Source organism: Pelophylax lessonae (genome assembly GCF_965119305.1).
Source record: "Pelophylax lessonae genome assembly, chromosome: 9".
Taxonomy (NCBI): Eukaryota; Metazoa; Chordata; class Amphibia; order Anura; family Ranidae; genus Pelophylax; species Pelophylax lessonae.
This window is the reverse complement of record NC_138776.1, coordinates 269069079-269089798: the sequence shown is the minus strand read 5'-3', so window position 1 is coordinate 269089798 and position 20720 is coordinate 269069079. Positions and strand designations below refer to the sequence as shown.

Below are 20720 nucleotides of genomic sequence, written 5' to 3'. Positions count from 1 at the left end.
GCTTGCACAGACTGCATAGGTAGGAGAATACATAGTCAAGGGTGTTGCCATCAAAGTGGAAGCATGAATCTATTACTTCAGGTCAAAAGAGGAGGTTAGACTGAAAGTTTTAGAAGTAGCAGGAGTGTTAGTTTTAACAGTGATGTTGAAGTCACCGAGAATGATTTTGGGAATTTCAGAAAAGAGAAAGTAGGGTAGCCAGCCATCAAGAAAGGTTGATATGAGTCCAGGAGGCAGATAGATCACAGCACTTCTAAAAGAAACTGGGGAAAATCGATAAATACAATGTGCCTTAAATGAGGAGAGTGACAGAGAGGCAGGTGGGTGAAGTACCTGAAAGATGCTATGTGGGGCTAGAAGGATTCCCACTCCACCTCCCTTCCATCCACAGGGTCTGAGGAAGCGAGTCCAGAGAAGGCCATCATGGGAGAGGGAAGCAGGAGCAGCAGTGTTGGATTCATGAAGCCAGGTTTCAGTAACAGCAAGTAGTTAGTGATAAAGAGGTCCTGGACAGATGCTAGTCTGTTACAGACAGAGCAGGCATTCTAAAGGGCACAAGAGAAGGGGAGGCTGGTTTTGGGAAGAAGAGGATTAGAAACTAAATTGTGTTAATTGCTGCTCTTGCCAGAGGGAATGGGGTGATGGGAGATTTGGGTACAGTTAAGCGATGCAGGCCCAGGGTTTGGGGTTTAATCTCTAGAGGTTGGGAGAAGCAGAAGGGTGAGGGAGGTAATATGGGATTGCAATTTATATGAAGGTACATGCCTCAGGGTTTTGGAGGTTTTATTAGCATGTGGGTTTAGAATTAGCAGGAGTTGGGTGAGTGCAGGAATAGGGAGAGGACAGAAGTGATGGTGATATATACAGGCTGTGGGGTGGAGAAGAGGGGTGAAGAAAGGGAGATTAAGGAGTGAGGACACAACTATCAGAAGGATTGTTAGAAAGTGCATGTTACAGAGAGAGAGGAGAGCTGAATTTAGTTTGGTGTTTTTCATAGTAGTTTGGTGTGTATTCTCGCTTTGTGCAATCGCTGAAGTGCGGAGCTGAAGTGCGCCCACTTAAATAAAGAACCCACTTATAGAAAGATGTGTGCTCCCCAGCCATATATAGTGTGGTAACGTAGATGTACCCCTTCAGGGTCATAGCATTCCCCCACTTACAGGGTGTAACGGACCGTTTCAGCAGACAAGGGGTTAAAATCCGTTTAGGCGATATGCCCCTTTCTGAGAGACAGGCACAGCTACTTGCAGGACACCAAACTCCCGAACTGGATACAAAATAGCACTCCAACCTGGAACCTCACGAATAGCTGCTAGCAGACGAACAGGAAAAGCATACATCAGCTTACACTCCTAGCAATCAGTCTCCAACAGCATACAGTGAATCCCCCCCAAGAACGAGACAAAGCTCCGTGTGAGGTTCAAGCAGTGGTCTGTTTATTGAGGGCTACCTGCCCCTGTATTTATGCGGGTCTCCCACCTGGTGGACACTCCCCTAGGGGACCAAATGGAAGACTGTGACACAGGCAGACATGTATCACATTACAGACTCACAGAAGCAAAACATCCCCACAATGCATCCTGGCTTCCCCCCCTTCGTAGACAGCCAGATGAGCTCATTAACATGCTTATCAATAGTCTCAGACCCAATTAACATACTGTCCCACTCTAGACAAAAGCACTCAGTTAATCAGTAGACATTCCTCAGGAGGGGGCTGCTGGAAACAATCCCCCCCCCCCTCACTCTGCAGCTAAAGCTAGTTTTCACAGCGACCTCCATTAGCCACATGGTTAAGAAACACAAAAAGACACAAAAATGCATAACTCCCAGTCTACTGAACAGAACCCCACATTCAACCCATCCCCAGATAGCCTGGATCTGAGCGCTCAACATATCCAAACAGCGCTCAGATGCCACAAACACAGTCAAATCGCCATGGGGTTTACGTTCAGCATGGGCTGATGAGAGGGTCCATAGTCACATTGCAGGAGGCGAGCAACCAGGCTTCTCCAATGCCCAGTGGCGAGATTGGTCTCGTCACATTCCTCCCCTTTTCCAAACAGACTAACAGGGTATCTGACCTTCTGCCGGTCAGTGCCCTTGTTGGTCCAGCAGCCCACCCACAAAACAGAAACAGCAGTACAGCCCACCCAAAATAACTGGTTACTACACCTGGATAAAAGAGAAATTTGTCCATGTCCAGGTGCCTCACCTTGGCTGTGTGGGGGACTGGTAGACTGCCTTGGTGGGTTGCTGAGTGGGCAGAGACCAGCGGTCCTCTGCCCTGGTGCCAGCGCTACCACAGAAGTAGCCTGGTTGGAGACGGGTTGTTGGAGGGGGAGACCGACTGTCTTCCCTTTAGATACACCACCAGGCTGCTGTGGGGGAAGACCGACTGTCTTCCCTTTGGCTAAACAGCCCTGTTGCTGGGGGTCAGGACCGACTGTCCCTACCCCCTGTGCTGTGAGTGCAGAGACCACGGTCCCATCTGCACTGTTGGGGGGCTTACTGTCTCCCCCTGGTACGTTAAGCTGCTGTGGGATGGAGACTGGGCTCCCAATTCCCAATAACTCAATCTGCCGCTGGGGGACAGGACCAACTGTGTCTGCCCCCTGTAACTCAATCTGCCGCTGAGGGATGGAGACTGCGCTCCCAATTCCCTGGATATCACTCTGCCAATGGGGAGAGGGGGTAACAAGCTCCTCTTCCAAATATACTTCCAGCCCCTGGGGAGGGAGACCGACTGTCTCTGCTCCCAATACAGTGTCCTGTTGCTGGGGAAAGGAGACTGGGCTCTCTGTTCCCTGCAGGACACTCTGCTGCTGTGGGATGAAGACTGGGCTCCCAATTCCCAACAAATCAATCTGCTGCTGGGCGACAGGACCGACTGTCTCTGCCCCCTGTAACTCAGCCTGCCGCTGGAGAATGGAGACTGGGCTCCCAATTCCCAATAAATCAGGCTGCCGCTGGGGAATGGAGACTGGGTTCTCCTCTTCCCTTAACTGTATCTGCCGCTGGAGTTCCTCCCAACGTGCCAGCTGGCCCTCTCTCTCTGCCCTGTCTAGCAGAGTCCCGAACACTAAGTTCTTCACGAACCGCTTGGATCTCTCCAGTGGATTGGGTCCGAAGAAGCTCAGCCGTAACCACACCATACGGTCATATTCTCTCAGAGTATCTGTACTCCACTGCTGGTTCCATCCTGTTGCTTTAAGGGTCACTGTACTGAGACATGCGTTGCCCCCAACTTGTAAATCCACGGAATGGTGTCTCCTGTAGCTGTCCTTCTGGCTGTGGAAACGATCCCGCCGCTTGCCACCAATTGTAACGGACCGTTTCAGCAGACAAGGGGTTAAAATCCGTTTAGGTGATATGCCCCTTTCTGAGAGACAGGCACAGCTACTTGCAGGACACCAAACTCCCGAACTGGATACAAAATAGCACTCCAACCTGGAACCTCACGAATAGCTGCTATCAGACGAACAGGAAAAGCATACATCAGCTTACACTCCTAGCAATCAGTCTCCAACAGTATACAGGGAATCCCCCCAAGAACGAGACAAAGCTCCGTGTGAGGTTCAAGCAGTGGTCTGTTTATTGAGGGCTACCTGCCCCTGTATTTATGCGGGTCTCCCACCTGGTGGACACTCCCCTAGGGGACCAAATGGAAGACTGTGACACAGGCAGACATGTATCACATTACAGACTCACAGAAGCAAAACATCCCCACAATGCATCCTGGCTTCCCCCCTTCGTAGACAGCCAGGTGAGCTCATTAACATGCTTATCAATAGTCTCAGACCCAATTAACATACTGTCCCACTCTAGACAAAAGCACTCAGTTAATCAGTAGACATTCCTCAGGAGGGGGCTGCTGGAAACAACCCCCCCCCTCTCTCTGCAGCTAAAGCTAGTTTTCACAGCGACCTCCATTAGCCACATGGTTAGGAAACACAAAAAGACACAAAAATGCATAACTCCCAGTCTACTGAACAGAACCCCACATTCAACCCATCCCCAGATAGCCTGGATCTGAGCGCTCAACATATCCAAACAGCGCTCAGATGCCACAAACACAGTCAAATCGCCATGGGGTTTACGTTCAGCATGGGCTGATGAGAGGGTCCATAGTCACATTGCAGGAGGCGAGCAACCAGGCTTCTCCAATGCCCAGTGGCGAGATTGGTCTCGTCACACAGGGCTGATACATTTCCTTCATTTTGGTGATGTCTCTTTTTCCACCAATGACCTTCTCACCTCATCAATCTATTGTAGAATTACTACATCTATACTAACAATGTCACGCTTACCCCTAACGCAGGTGGTCAGACACTATAGGTGGCTTCTGTGTTCTTCGCCTATAGCAGCCTCCTTTCCCATAAGGCAAGCAGGCCTACCAATACTCAGTTGCCCCCAGGACTTAAACACAATGCTATGATGAATGTTGTGCAGAAAAACTATCAGCGCAGTTATAACCAAAAAAATAAATAAATTAATCTCAGAGCAGGGATATAATCAACCAGTGTACAAACCCAAAACAGTGTATAAAATAAGAAGATCCGGCAGCTAACACAAAATAGTGTTATTCACTTACACAATACAATTTGATCAAACTTAAAAGGTGCTGCGCCAGAAACAAAGTGTAACATATAATGGAAATCAATCTGTGTATACAATAGAAAGTGAAATCTCAGTGTCCATATAACATAAGTGCATTCCGGTATCCAGAAACAAAGTGTAACATATATTGGAAATCAATCTGTGTATCAGTGTTAATTTTGGCAGCAAATTTCAATTTAGTTTTAGTCTTAGGACTAAAATGGCATTTTAGTTTTAGTCTCATTTTAGTCTTCTGCAAGTGTTTTAGTTTTAGTCGTATTTAGTCGACTAAAACTCCAGTACATTTTAGTCCACTAAAACATCTTACATTTTAGTCGACTAAAACGTCCTACATTTTAGTCCACTAAAACTCATTTTAGTCATCTAAATGGTAATGGTCAGGTCAGAGAGGAGGCCTGTAATGCTGCTGCCTGCAGTCAGTGCAGTGAGTGCACACAGTGCTGCTCAGAGTGCTGGATGTGGGTCTCAGGTTTAAGGGTGGTCTCTGGTCTGACTCTAAACTGAAGTTGTTGAACAGGATGGGCTGGGCGGGCCTCAGCGGCCTATATGCACACACACAGTCCTGGATGGATGGCCGAATCGGATGCCAGTGGTGACTGGTGAGTGGTCTGAGGGGACTCAGGGAGACAGTAATAGCTGGCCTGGCTGTTAACTCACAGTGGGTGCTCTGCTCTGGATGTGGTGGTGGCCGGGTGCCCGTGCCGTGTGATGAGTCGGGCCTAGCGCGTCTGGCTGTAGTACTGCAGTGCTCTGGTGAGGTCAGGTGACTGGTCTCGAGTCGACTCTCTAGTAGTAGTCCACTCCTCATGTCGGACATCACCGGAAGTTGGGTAAACGTCCCTGCCTCACATTCTCGTTTAGTTTTCGTTCGTTAACGAAAACGGATTTGATTTTTGCCATAGTTGTCGTCATTTGACGAAAATGTGCTATACTTTGCGTCTCATTTTCGTCAGTTGAAAAATGCCGGTGGCGAAAGCCTTGACAAAACCGTTTTCGTTGACGAAATTAACACTGCTGTAAACTCCATTGGCTGTAATGTCATTGCACATATTACCTGAATATATTACCAGCATTAAATATTAGGGAAAAATATAAGAAAAGCCTTTTTCTTAATTGTTTAGTTTTCAACAGCTTAGTAGATGCTCCTTACTTATGCGTATGCGGTGGTGCAATACATGTTTAAACTTTAATGTGCTATTACATGCTCTGGATGGAATTGTGTTGCCGATATAAAAATGGCCAGCAGAGGAGTGTTAATTTTGATGATGTAAATTTTTTATTTAGTTTTAGTTATAGTCTTATGACTAAAATGCCATTTTAGTTTTAGTCGTATTTTAGTAATCCGAATTGTTTTAGTCGACTAAAATTGTGTTAATTTAGTCGAGGAAAACGTTTTCGTCGACGAAATTAACACTGCTGTGTATACAATAAAAAGTGCAATCTCAGTGTCCATAAATCATAGGTGCATTCCGGTATCCAGAACTGTGATCACCCAATAACGTGATTAGTACAAAATACTGTGCTCCACTCCACCGCCACCAGAGATCTAAGCCTCTCACCTTTGACCCAGAGACCTGAGCCAAACAAAGCTTTTACCCCTCAGGGGTCACAGGCAGGTGTCACTGGATAGTGTGGAGGTTTCACTATCGGATGAACTGGGACCAGGTAACCGCGATGGTGCTGCTCTCACACAGGGCACAAAGAGATCACCACATAAGCAGAAAAGCAGAAAGAAATCTAATGCTCTCGATGTGAGTAAAGCATATACAGCCGCAGAGCTCTACTGTTGAAGTCCGCATCTATCGGCAAAGCTGTAACGCGTATAGGGGGCGGAGCCTTTCCTGCTGCTCGCTGCATCCTCTCTGTTTTGTCTTATTGTATTACAAGCATGTCTCCAAGAAGCGGTTTGTGAGTACCTTTATTTAAATAAACGGCTGTATATGCTTTACCTGCACGGAGAGCAATCGATTTCAACGACAGTCCAGTTACAAAGCAGGCAAGGTTCAGAATAGTCAGGGTCAAATCCGTAGTCAAAAGGCAGGCAGAGTTCAGAGAGTAGTCGAGATCTGAATTAAGGCCTTCAACAAGGGAATCCAAACAGCAGGGCAGACAAACAGAGCGCTTGGAGCACGTGTTACAAACGCAATATCACAAGCATGGGACTGCAGGCTTGGTTGGCTTCAATCAGATTTGGTCTCCACCCAGAGACTGACCACATCACTCACTTTACAGATAGGCTGAAAGAATACATCACAGCCAAAACCAGGATGCTGGAATGAGGAGCAAGACCACAACTGTCAGCAACCATAAACCAGGCAGAGACAGAAAATGTAGTTAAAAATCACACCTTTAATGTAATATCAAAAATAACACAGAACAGGAACGTAGTCAAAAACAGAAGCCAGGGTTTGGAAGACAGTGCGGGTAATCAGACAAGCCGGGATAAGAAATCAGCATTGTCAGAAGTCAAAAATCAGGATCAGAAATCAGAAGAGACGTCAGCCAGGGCAAATCATAACAGGAACACAGCAGAGACATGCTAGAGATGTTGACCAGGAAAGGCACGGAGGAAATGAGCAAGGCAGTTTAAATAGCAAAAAGGGGCTGTCTGTAGGCTGGACTAATGAGGCAGGTAATGGTAACCAGGTGAGTCACTGTGGAAACAATGAATGGCTGGTAATTACCCGACAGCTGAGCAGCCTCTGTGCAGTAGAGAGCTGCTATTAATAGCAGAAGCTCAGCCCTGACAACAACACACTCCTGACAAACGAACTATACTACTTTTATTAGTGGTGGTGGGGGGGTGTATTTAAGATGGATTGGAATATGTGTGTCTTTATTTTTTAGGATTCAAATAAGAAAGAGGAAAAAATGTAATTTGTAGTAAATATCCGGAATTGTTTTTTTTTTTCCATAATGATCCCAGTCTCAGATATTCATCCTAAAATGTAATCAGTAAAGTCTCCGTAGTACACGGAGATCACAGGAATATGATGAGTCCTGACAAAGCCCACAGAAAAAGTTCATCTTTTATTTTAGAAGAGGTGGGATGCACCCGGGAGAATATGATTCTTTGTGTTCAGAAACCTCACACAGTGCCCCCACAGCTTCTCCTCCCAATGTCCCTCCAATCAGAGTCAGAATATCCTATGACATGACACTGACCACACAGCTCCGCCTTCCAATGTCCCTCAAATCAGAGTAAGAGAATCCAATGACACGACATGACCACACAGCTCCTCCTCCCAATGTTCCTTCAATCAGAGTCAGAGAACCCTATGATATGACACTGACCACATAGCTCCACCTCCCAATGTTCCTCCAATCAGAGTCAGAATATCCTATGACATGACACTGACCTCACAGCTCCTCCTCCCAATGTCCCTCCAATCAGAGTCAGAATATCCTATGACATGACACTGACCTCACAGCTCCTCCTCCCAATGTTCCTCCAATCAGAGTCAGATAATCCTATGACACCACACTGACCTCACAGCTCCTCCTCCCAATGTCCCTCCAATCATGGTCCGGGAATCCTATGACACTACACCAACCACACAGCTCCTCCTCCCAATGTTCCTCCTATCGGGGTCAGAGAATCCTATGACACCACACTGACCACACAGCTCCTCCTCCCAATGTTCCTCCAATCAGAGTCAGAGAATCCAATGACCTCACACTGACCTCACAGCTCCTCTCTCCAATATCCCGCTATACAACTCTTTATTTCTGATGCTCTTAGGATGTGGGCTGAACCCCAGGCCTCCTTACTTTCAAAGTAGGGCTGTTGGACCTGCATTGTTTGTAATATCAGAAACCTCAACATGAAGTGGGGTTTAAATAAAAAGAGACCTGACCAGAGAGGTGAGGAGGATTCTGGGAATGTCATTTGATTTTACTATTTGTGTTCATACCTAGAGTTTTCCTCCTGTGAAGTCTGGAGATCATATGACCATCACATTGCCTCCACCTCCCCCCCTGATAGAATAGAGAAATAAAAAGAAGATTTGAGAAGTCACCAGAGAGATTATCGAGTTACTGACAGGAGAGGTGAGCGGTGCTGGGAAGGACGTCATGATGGAGAATCAGCCGCCCCTCACATCACCGGGTACGAGGAGACTTTATTGTAAAGGAGAGAGCAGTACGGAGGCTCCACCTAGATCCCCCATCATCTGATAAACACATAGAAACAATGTATTCAGTCAGTGTGTGTGTTTCCTACAGATGGATCCAGTAATGGGAACCCACCAGAGAGATGTTCCCTGTCCTCTGTATTCCCGGGATTCCACACAGGTCAATATTAAAGAAGATATAAAAGAGGAGGATGGGGTGATGGAGTTTTCAAAAGGACACAAAGATCTGTACCAGGACACCATGGTGGAGTCATCCAGCTACAGAAACCCACCAGAGAGATGTCCCCGTCCTCTGTATTCCCGGGATTCCACACAGGAAGATCACAACTATGCAAAACCTGATCAGGTAGATGAGGAACAATCACTGATAGTATCATTAGGATCTGTACATTATCTGCATTGTTACCATTGATGTCATTTTTATTATATATTCAGAGTGGAAACCTGAGAGATTCTAAAGTTGAGGTTAAAGAAGAGATAAAAGAGGAGGATGATGAGGATGGGGTGATGGAGGAGTCAGAGTTTCTAAAGGAATGCAAAGATCTGTATCAGGACACCATGGAGGAGTCATCCAGCTACAGAAACCCACCAGAGAGATGTCCCCATCCTCTGTATTCCCGGGATTCCACACAGGAAGGTCACACCATCCCTCGATGTTACAAGGTTGGTGGATTGGAGCATCTAGAACATGGACTTTTTTAGAGGATGTGTGTATATATATAATATCACAATATTAAAGCTTATATCTTCCAGATGATATTCTCTCTCATTTTCTTGGTTTAGAGTGGAGATCCAATCGATATAGAATTTGAGGTTAAAGCAGAAGAAGAAGAGACGTATGTGAGGGATGATCAGCAGTCTATGGAGGAGGATGGAATAACGGGGACATTTATAGAGGAGGACACTCCTACAGAGATCAGCACAGGTGGGTAATTAACACTAAATACATTCATCCACCCATACTGCTCACTGATTGGTCCAGAGTAGGGCGGGGACTGGGTGATATTAGCCTGTAATCCCCTGGTCACTTTCCTGAGCTGTGTTCCCCGTCCTGTATTCCTGTATTTCTCTCGGATAATCTTCCTTCTCTGTGCTGCAGACACAATTTATGTCTCTAGACTGGACTTATGGAGATTCTGGGGTTCAGCTGGCAGTAAAATGTTGATAATTACCATAGACGTTGCTTGACCTAGACACCTGGGGTATGTTCCTTGGTTCTTCTGCCCCATCCCCGGGTCTAGCAAGATCTCTGACAGAACAATTCTCCCAAGGTTACTTGCTCTGTTATTTGCTGGCTGTGCCGGGTGGAGGGATATGTCTGTATAGTCTCACACCCAAGTCACTGAGTGCAGTCTCAGGAGATGGGAGGCAGCGGTGTGCGACCTCTGCAACTGATTAGTGAACACAAATATGACTCCTGAACCCTGCACTATATACTCTATATTGTACATTACACACTCCTGACCCCTGCACTATATACTCTATGTTGTACATTACATACTCCTGACTTCTGCACTCTCCCCTCTACCCACTGCTATATATACACACAATATGGATTCTCTTTTGTTACTCCCATTTCCTACCAGCTGGACATTTTATATCTGATGATCTGATTGGAGGACAGACTTTTACATGATGATAATAATGTGATAACATCCTCCAACTTTGGAGCCTTAAACAGAAAGTGATAATGAGGGAGGAGTCAGTAACCCAATGATGGTGGTCTTCAGGTCAGTCCAGTCTTCATCTTGGTTGTTCTCCCCCCATCCTCACTCTCTGACCTCTGGTGGGGCTCAGTCCCGCTGTTACTCATGACTAAATCATGGACTAAATAAGGAAGTGTGGGACTTCTTGTGTTGGGAAGAGGGCAATGAGTGGTAGAGGGGGAGGGGACACTCGTCCTATAATCCCCTCATCACTGTCACTCCTATAAAAGACAGTTCTCATTGTTTCCTCACTCTCTGACTAAGGTCCATGAATAAAGAAATGAACTGGTAGGAGATCAGAGGACCCATTTACTAGTTACCTTAAAGGGGGGAATTGTAAGATCCTCAGAGACAAAGCTGTCTGATGTGGGCGGAGTCCTGGTTTAGGGGAACCAATCTGCTGATGTCTAGTAATAATCTTTGTATTTCTATTTTAGTAGATGGACGGGAGATGAGGAAAACCTCAGAGGATTGTCTCACTTTGTCTCCAGACTGTAAAGTAGAAGATGAGGACATCACACAGTATAGTCCAGGAGAAAACCCGGCGACCTCAAATGTCCATCCGGCACCACACAGTGTAGATGGACCATCGTATTCCTCTTATCCTGAGGAACCTCAGACTGTGAGGGACAGTGCCGGACCATCGTATTCCTCGTATCCTGAGGAACCTCAGACTGTGAGGGACGGTGCCGGACGATCGTATTCCTCTTATCCTGAGGAACCTCAGACTGTGAGGGACGGTCCCATCCTTACAACAGATAAGAGGTTCTGCTGTCCTGAGTGTGGGAAGTGTTTCCGTTTTCATTACAAGCTTAATGTGCATAAAAGGTCTCACACCGGTGAGAAGCCGTATTCCTGTCCTGAGTGTGGGAAATGTTTTTCAGTGAAGTCCAATCTTTCCACACATCAGAGATTGCACACTGGTGAAAAGCCGTATTCCTGTCCTGAGTGCGGGAAATGTTTTTCACAGAAGATTAATCTTTCCGCACATCAGAGATCGCACACGGGTGAGAAGTCGTATTCCTGTTCTGAGTGTGAGAAATGTTTTTCAGAGAAGTCCTCTCTTTCCACACATCAGAGATCGCACACTGGCGAGAAGCCATATTCCTGTTCTGAGTGCGGGGAATGTTTTTCACGGAAGTCCCATTTTTCCACACATCAGAGATTGCACACTGGCGAGAAGACATATTCCTGTTCTGAGTGCGGGGAATGTTTTTCACGGAAGTCCCATTTTTCCACACATCAGAGATTGCACACTGGTGAGAAGCCATATTCCTGTTCTGAGTGCGGGAAATGTTTTTCACTGACATCCACTCTTTCCAGACATCAGAGATTGCACACAGGTGAGAAGCTGTATTCCTGTCCTGAGTGTGGGAAATGTTTTTCACAGAAGTTCAATCTTTCCAGACATCAGAGATTGCACACTGGTGAGAAGCCGTATTCCTGTCCTGAGTGCGGGAAATGTTTCTCACACAAGTTCGATCTTTCCACACATCAGAGATTGCACACTGGTGAGAAGCCGTATTCCTGTCCTGAGTGCGGTAAATGTTTTGCAAACAAGTCCTGTCTTTCCACACATCAGAGATTGCACACTGGTGAGAAGCCATATTCCTGTTCTGAGTGCGGGAAATGTTTTTCACTGACGTCCACTCTTTCCAGACATCAGAGATTGCACACAGGTGAGAAGCCGTATTCCTGTCCTGAGTGCGGGAAATGTTTTTCAGAGATGTCCAGTCTTTCCAAACATCAGAGATTGCACACTGGTGAGAAGCCATATTCCTGTCCTGAGTGTGGGAAATGTTTTTCAGTGAAGTCCAAGCTTTCCACACATCAGAGATCGCACACTGGTGAGAAGCCGTATTCCTGCCCTGAGTGCAGGAAATGTTTTTCAGAGAAGTCCACTCTTTACAGACATCAGAGATCTCACACCGGGGAGAAGCCGTATTCCTGTCCTGAGTGCGGGAATTTTTTTGCACACAAGTCCTATCTTTCCAGACATCAGAGATCTCACACCGGGGAGAAGCCGTATTTCTGTCCTGAGTGCGGGAAATGTTTTACACTGAAGTGCAGTCTTTCCAGACATCAGAGATCGCACACGGGGGAGAAGCCGTATTCCTGTCCTGAGTGAGGGAAATGTTCCTCACTGAAGTCCTGTCTTCCTGAACATCAGGGGTCCCACACAACCCTGGAAGTGTATTAGTGGCTTGAGTGCGGGAAATATCTTCTATATGAATGTTGGTGGACATGTGGGGAAGAAGCACACCCTGATATTCACCTCAGATATACTCCATGGCTGATCTTCATCGTGTTAGAAACACTTCATAAGGAGATCAGAGATCACCAAAGACATGGATGAAGTGTTGTCCCGTGTTGGCCATTGATAGCAATAGAAAAAAAAATGGATTCATTACCTTTCATTGGCTGAGTACATTTTGTGCGGGAAGATTTCACAAACAATTACAGGTCTGGTTGTTATAAATGTGTTGATGAAATGTGACCCACATTCCCCCAGTCATGGTGAATTGGGATTTCCTATAATGGTCAGTTCCATCTAGTGGCCATAATGTGCTTTCCTGACAGATGTCCATGGCAGCATAGTTTTGGGTAGCCCCGCCCTCGTTTCTCCACCCATAAGATCCCACCCCCATAAATGTTCAGGATAAGCCAATGGCTGCGTTCCTTTTTTGTCCTCCTCACTTATAGGACCATTTTTGTATGAAGTTTTTCTATCTATTGGAAGTATTGGTGGGCGGGTCCGGTGCTGGGCAACTGTGCGGGATGTCAGGAGCTTCCTTTGGTATCCAGAAGTCTTCCAGGATGTCCCGAGTGGTCATTGAGTCCCCAGCTATCAGCGGGGTGGTGTTATGGCACACATATGTAGAGGACCCATGCCTGGAGAGTGGGGCCTGCCATCGGTGGCTATTTGCATTGGCTGGGAGCCCAGCTGTTAGCGAGTGGCCATTAAGTGTTAGACACGTGAAATTTGTTTCGGTGCGAATACAAATTCCGACAAATTTTTGGTTATTCCTAGATTCCTATATATCTAAATCTACAAATGAAATTGCAATGTATTTTGTTGAAATCTGTTAAAATTTGTTTTGTTTTTTCATTTTCTAACGAATTTCAACTTTTCAGAGCGATTCGAATTCGTATCGGTCAAAAAACGATCGACCGATGCAAATTCTGTGTGAAGAAATAGCTGGTTGTTAGGCAGCAAGCCGGGAAGCCGGCCGCCCGCATCCTTACCAACCATGATTAATCAGCTGTCTGTGGGCTTCTCCACTGACAGAGGAATGGAAAGAAAAAATGTCGGCATTGATCGACAATCGAAAAAAATGGCGTGCTCCCCCCCTTTCCAGTCCATACCAGGCCCCTGGGGGCCAAAATAAAAAAAAACAGCGTGGGTTCTCCCCTAAAATCCATACCAGACCCTTTATCCTGGCATGCAGCCCGGCAGGTCAGGAAAGTGGGAGGGGACGAGTGAGGGCCCCACCTTCCTTAACTATACCAGGCCACATGTCCTCACCCCACCCCACCCCACAGCACCTTGTCCCCATATTGATGGGAATCAAGGGCCTTTTCCCCACAATCGTGGCCTGTGCTTGTGAGGGTTTGCAGGCAGGGGACTTGTAATCTGAATTCCCCTTTTACCAAGGGTGCCCCCAGATCCCGCCCCCCCCCCCCCATGTGAATGAGTATCGGGAACATATTACCCGTAGCTATTCACCAAAAATTGTCAAAAAGTAAAAAAAACACACAATTTCTGAAAAATTCTTTATTATAAAATAACTACTGCAGGCTCCTCCTCCATTTGACATTTCTTACATAGGTGGGCCGGGGCCACCTGTCTACATCACCTGGTGGCACTGCCCCCTTCTGACATCATAGATTGGTGCATGCTGGGTCCCTGATTTCAGAAGGGCCGGTGTCATTAGGTGATGTAGACAGGTGACCCCTTCCCTTACCTATATAAAAGATGTGAAACGGGGAGCCTGCAGTGGGCAGAGGGCCTCCATGACGGCGAGATCGTCTTTTTTTATAAATCGATAAATCACAAAAAATTACAGTGTAAAATCAATAAATGGTCATAAAATATCAGGTTATAAAAAGTCAATCAAATCACATAAGTGCCTTAAAGTGCAAATAGGTGCCAGATAAGTCCAAATAAAGTTCATATATGTCTTAAGTGCATAAAAAATAACTTCAGTGCCAAAGGGGGAGAAAGTGCAAGTGCTTGTGCTGGTTCCTCCAGTGGTCCAACTGCTGGTACTTGTGGTGTGGCTTTAAGGAATAATGGGGGTGTGCACTCACCAGAGGTTGTGGGTCTTATGCCTCGTACACACGCAACGATTATCGGCCGACCGATCGTCCGACTTTTGTCCAGAGTGGTGTTTTGTTGGTTGGAATGTGCCTAGACTGCACACAAATTTTCTCGGCCAACAAAAATCTACTTCAGAAGTGATGTCATGTGCTGGTTTACTTTCCGTGTGTTTTTTCTTCTCTGAGCATGCCCAGTCTTGCTCATCAGATTTTTGTCTGCCGAAATTTGTACTGACTGAAGGAAAATCGGCCGTTGTGTTGACGGCCAACAAAAATTTTATAGACTGCACACCAGATTTTTTTCGGCCGAAAAGTCGGAAGTTGGTTGTTGGAAGCATCATACTAACAAGCCGAAAATCGGACGTTGGCCGAAAATTCACGGCCAACTATCGACGCGTGAGTACATGGCATTAGTTACCATATGGCAGAAAGACCTTAAAAGGCCTTGTGGCCTCCTAGACCAGAGAGATGGCGACTGCTGGGCTTTGTAGTCCCCTATGGTCCGGGGTCCCCTTCCTGGATAGGCTGGATCCTCAGGGTTCGCTTGGGGTAAAAATAAATGCTCCAAATAGTGCAGTACCATTAAAATATACTTTTAATAAGTGTAACTGATTGCACAGTACAAATAAAAGTTTAAAATTCCAAGGATCGCGCCTGCTATGCTATTGCCTGTACGTGGAGAGCGGTGACGACCGGTTTGCGCTCCACCAGGCTTCAGGGCATGCAGCGTGCCATGAATGCCAACATGTACTATGACATACTGAAGCAGAGCATGATCCCCTCCCTTCGGAGACTGGGCCGCAGGGCAATATTCCAACATAACGACCCCAAACACACCTCCAAGACGACCACTGTCATACTAAAGGAGCTGAGGGTAAAGGTGATGGACTGGCCAAGCATGTCTCCAGACCAAAACCCTATTGAGCATCTGTGGAGCATCCTCAAATGGAAGGTAGAGGAGCGCAAGATCTCTAACATCCACCAGCTCAGTGATGTCATGGAGGAGTGGAAGAGGACTCCAGTGGCAACCTGTGAAGCTCTGGTGAACTCCATGCCCAAGAGGGTTAAGGCAGTGCTGGAAAATATTGGCGGCCACACAAAATATTCACACTTTTGGCCCAATTTGGACACTTTAACTTAGGGGTGTACTCACTTTTGTTGCCAGCGGTTTAGACATTAATGGCTGTGTGTTGAGTTATTTTGAGGGGACAGCAAATTTACACTGTTATACAAGCTGTACACTCACTACTTTACATTGTAGCAAAGTGTCATTTCTTCAGTGTTGTCACATTAAAAGATAGAATAAAATATTTACAAAAATGTGAGGGGTGTATTTACTTTTGTGAGATACTTTATATGTGTAGTAGTGTGATCTTAGACATACAAATTCTTATACAAGAAGAAGGCGGGATAGAAACTAAACTTTATAGAAAACCGACAGCCAGGAACACGGTTTTACATGCCAATAGCTTTCATCCAAACCCCCGGTACATAGTATACCCTACTCCCAGTATCTTAGATTGCATCCAATCTGTTCGAACAACGAAGATTTTAAACGGGAGGTGGACTCCCTTCGAAAGAGATTGCTTATTAGAGGCTATTCGCGGACTACACTGCGAAAAAGTTTACAATAGGGCTTCTAAGCAAAAAAGAGAGGAAGTTATGTTCCGAGGCCTGAAACAACCAAAAACAGAAATAGTCGGTTTAATAACACTTTATACTAGACAACATACACAAATTAGAAAAATACTTCAACAACATTACAGACATCCAAGCTCTCATCTGCCAGGACTCCACCCATTGTCCAATATACTCCATGGCTATTGGATCAGTGTGAATCATCAAGACAGCATGAGCTGTGTCCCTGTTAGACAGAGAAATGAAAAACTCTATCCACTCATTCTAGCACCTACCTAGGAGGGCTCTACATCTGTATGGCAGGGTCTGTTTGATTATTCACCTGCTGGGATGGTGCTCTGATGTGAGAAGCTGCAGTGTCAGTATTCCTTTAGCGGTAATTAACCCCTTACGGGTTTTTCTCACCGAGCAATCAAACAACTGTTACACTGTCTTTTTTGACAGCTTAGGAGACTTTAGCAGCCGTAGTTTGAATTACAAATTTTTTAAAAAAATTACTACATAGCTTGAGTAGCAATTATTTACTGTATGTTATAATATTTTATTTCTTTATAATATGGAGTTCTCCTTTCCACCATCTCTGTTTATCATGGATTTATTTCTTACTGTGACAGGTCCTTGTGCCGCTGCAGCCTAATCCCTCTATGCTGTGGCTGCTCTATGCAGGTTATAGCTGGAGGGGGCAGCGTCTTCCTTACTGATACTGTTCCTGGATTGTCAGCCCTTCTGCAGGCCTCATAAAGCTGGTGTATGGGAAGCTGACTGATGGACACTTTCTATTAAGCCTCTCCAGATCTGCATGTATTATGCACACCGTAGACTGGGCCTTTGGTTCTTGACAGGCAAAACCCGGTATAAATTTCCTGCTTTGTTCAGGCATCCAGGGAGGAAGATGACCCCTACCAACAGGTTGCCACAGGTAGTCAATACACTCTAAAGGAGTCTGTTACATCTCTCCCTGTGCAAGGAGTCTCAACTCTGACCATGTCAAGCTTTTCCCTTGTAGGATCAGTCAACTGACCAATGTAACCCTCTTCAAACAATTCCTAATAGGAAGATGAGGACGGTCTATAAGCAGGTTTTTGTACCTCCCTTCCTGCAGAGGTAACGGCAATGCAAGTATTTTTAGCACTTCCAAAGTAGTGCGTTGCCTTTTTCCCTATGATGTTTAAGCTAGAAGCTCACGCTAGAAGAGTGCTGCAAATTGAACAGAAGGACAGAGCAGCGGAATGTCTTAGTGGTCATCACCTTGCAGCACTGGGTTGTTCAGTTCAAACAACCCATTGGCACACTGACCACCAGCATACAGGGGGCACACTGACCTCCAGCATACAGGGGGCACACTGACCACCAGCATACAGGGGGCACACTGACCGCCAGCATACAGGGGGCACACTGACCGCCAGCATACAGGGGCACACTGACCACTAGCATACAGGGAGCACACTGACTGCCAGCAAGCAGGGGTCACACTGACTGCCAGCATACAGGGGGGCACACTGACCTCCAGCATACAGGGGGCACACTGACCTCCAGCATACAGGGCCACACTGACTGCCAGCATACAGGGGGCACACTGACCTCCAGCATACAGGGGTACACTGACCGCCAGCATACAAAGGGCACACTGACCGCCAGCATACAGGGGGCACACTGACCGCCAGAATACAGGGGTACACTGACCGCCAGCATACAAAGGGCACACTGACCGCCAGCATACAGGGGGCACACTGACCGCCAGCATACAGGGGTGCACTGACCGCCAGCATACAGGGGGCACACTGACCGCCAGCATACAGGGGTGCACTGACCGCCAGCATACAGGGGGCACACTGACCGGCAGCATACAGGGGCACACTGACCTCCAGCATACAGGGGGTACTCTGACTGCTAGCATAAAGGGGTACACTGACCGCCAGCATACAAAGGGCACACTGACCGCCAGCATACAGGGGGCACACTGACCGCCAGCATACAGGGGTGCACTGACCGCCAGCATACAGGGGGCACACTGACCGGCAGCATACAGGGGCACACTGACCTCCAGTATACAGGGGGCACTCTGACTGCTAGCATACAGGGGCATACACCCCGCCAGCGTACAGAGGGTACACTGACCACCAACAGGCAGGGCCACTGGTTACCAGTACACAGAGGCAATAAAAATCCAGTAAAACATCTACAATGCAACTAAAAAAATCTGAAAAGCAATAAGAGAATCTTGTTAGCTGGTTCCCTCATCTAACGTGCAACAATAAAAAGCCAAAAATGCAGCACTGCCCTACACTTCATCTATAATATTCTACAAATGGCCTTATAAATGCAATGGTGACACCTATACATGAATATCCAGTGCACATCCACCAATATATTGCAACATAGCAGTGATGGTGTCACCCCCTCTGCACAAATATTCTGAGAAATTGCAGAGCTTCAATGTGCAAATAATGGTGAAACCCCCCACATACAATAATAATAACAGAGATGCTAATCATCCTGTGTATTAGAATATAGGAGTGATGGTGTCACCCTCTCTGCAAAACGGAAGAAATATCGCAGAGCTGCAATGTGCAAATAGTGGTGAGACCCCCCGATATATAATCATAATACAATGTACAATTGATGTGCATATTTTATTATTATGATTATATATATATATTGGGGGGTCTCACCACTATTTGCACATTGCAGCTCTGCAGTATTTCTTACCTTTTGCAGAGACAGTGACACCATCACTCCTGCCCGGGTTGGATTTGAATTTTGCTGCCCCATCCCCCCCTCCAAGTTTTTCCTCATATCTTCTTAACATTTGGTAGTCATATCCCCAAAAATTCTAAGAAGTATCTTTTTTTTTCTATCTCATGGAGGAAATGTGAGAAATAACGTATTTATCTTACAATCATTCCATAAACACATCCCACATACACCGCATATATCATTAGAAGAAAATATGATTATAAAATAGTTTACCATTTGCCAATAAAAAAAATTAATGTCCCCAGATTTCATTTTAAAAATCTGGTCACCTTATTGTAATCGGCAGTAATATATTTCTCTCCCCCTTGGTGGGAGTGGAGATGGCTCATCTATAAGGATATACAGTACATACACACACAGCACAAGGCCGAGTTCACACTACGAGACGTTTCTCGGGGCTGCAGTTCCTCTGAGCTCCACAAGGTGGTGATCTCACTTCTACCCAGACAGGAAGTCTCTATGGAAGACAGGAAGTGATGTCAGGTATAAATAGGAAGTTCCAGGAGAAAGGTGAGTTGGTTGGGACGAAGTAGCGAGGAGACATTGCGGGAGTGGCAGCAGAGGAGGTAATAAGATCTTATTTTCACCCAGTAACCCCACCGTCATGTTCATGCTCCTCCTCCATAGTCACTGTTACCTCTTTTATCTCCAGCAGATGATGATACACACATATATTATTATTGTACAGAATTTATATTGTGCCAGAGGCGCAGGGCCCTGTTGCTAGAAACCATGAAGGGCCCCCCGGGGCCCTTCCCTTCCAAGTCTGGGGCTTTTCAGACTGATCCTGGGGCCCTTTACTCTCATTGCGGGGTCCTTTATTACAGTCTTGCAGCAGGACCCTTTCACAAGTTCTGCAGTGGGCCCCTTTCCTGCCATCTTGGGGCCCTTCCCACGGTGGTGGAATGCCAGGGCCTGGTCGCAAGTGTGACCTTTGTGATCCTGGAAGTTCACCCACTGGTGTCAGTAGTTTTTATTTTTTGATACTTTAAATGTATTATTTTTTACAATTTTATTTTATTTTTTTACAATGTCACTGACTATGACTCTGTCCATTCAGAAAAGGACCCCTTCCTGGTTCTCTATTGTGACAAATCCCCTGCAGCAGCTGGCAGGAGAGGGAAGGGAGCACAGTGGGGGGGGGGGGGGCAGGGGTGCACACAGGGGTCCAGAGACATCAAAACACAAATGAACTGGATAGGAGGAGTTGCGGGGGCAGCATACAGAGGAACCAATCTCCTCCATTTTCCTCCTGCAGCTACAGGAGGAAAAAGGAGGACAGTGATTTCTCTACATGCTGCCCCCACCACCCCTCCTATCCAGGTGGAACATGGGGCCTGGTTGCAATTGCAACCCCTGTAGTTACGCCCCTGTATTGTGCCAACAGTTTGCACAACGTGAGGGCAGACAGTCCAGTTACAATGCTCATTAGAGCTTACAATCTAAGAGGGAGGGTCAAAGGATACAAAAGGCAATTACTGTGGGGGATGAGCTGATGGAGAAAACAAAACTCCAGTTAGGTGGGGCAGGAAAGATTTCTCTGAAGAGA

At 46.4% G+C, this 20720-nt stretch overlaps 2 protein-coding genes across 2 annotated transcripts in view; both read left to right on the top strand.

Annotated features, from left to right (window-relative positions):
• LOC309564458 (uncharacterized protein) overlaps nucleotides 1-20720 on the top strand; it is a 1566033-nt gene that overhangs the window by 436210 nt on the left and 1109103 nt on the right. The gene's annotated exons all lie outside the window — the stretch shown is intronic.
• Nucleotides 1-20720, top strand: part of LOC309564030 (uncharacterized protein) — a gene marked incomplete at both ends in the record, with an annotated part of 68179 nt that overhangs the window by 31957 nt on the left and 15502 nt on the right. The window contains one exon of the mRNA XM_082268654.1: nucleotides 11222-11997. Coding sequence (XP_082124780.1) covers nucleotides 11222-11997 — 776 coding nt within the window. The remainder of the gene's footprint in view (nucleotides 1-11221; nucleotides 11998-20720) is intronic.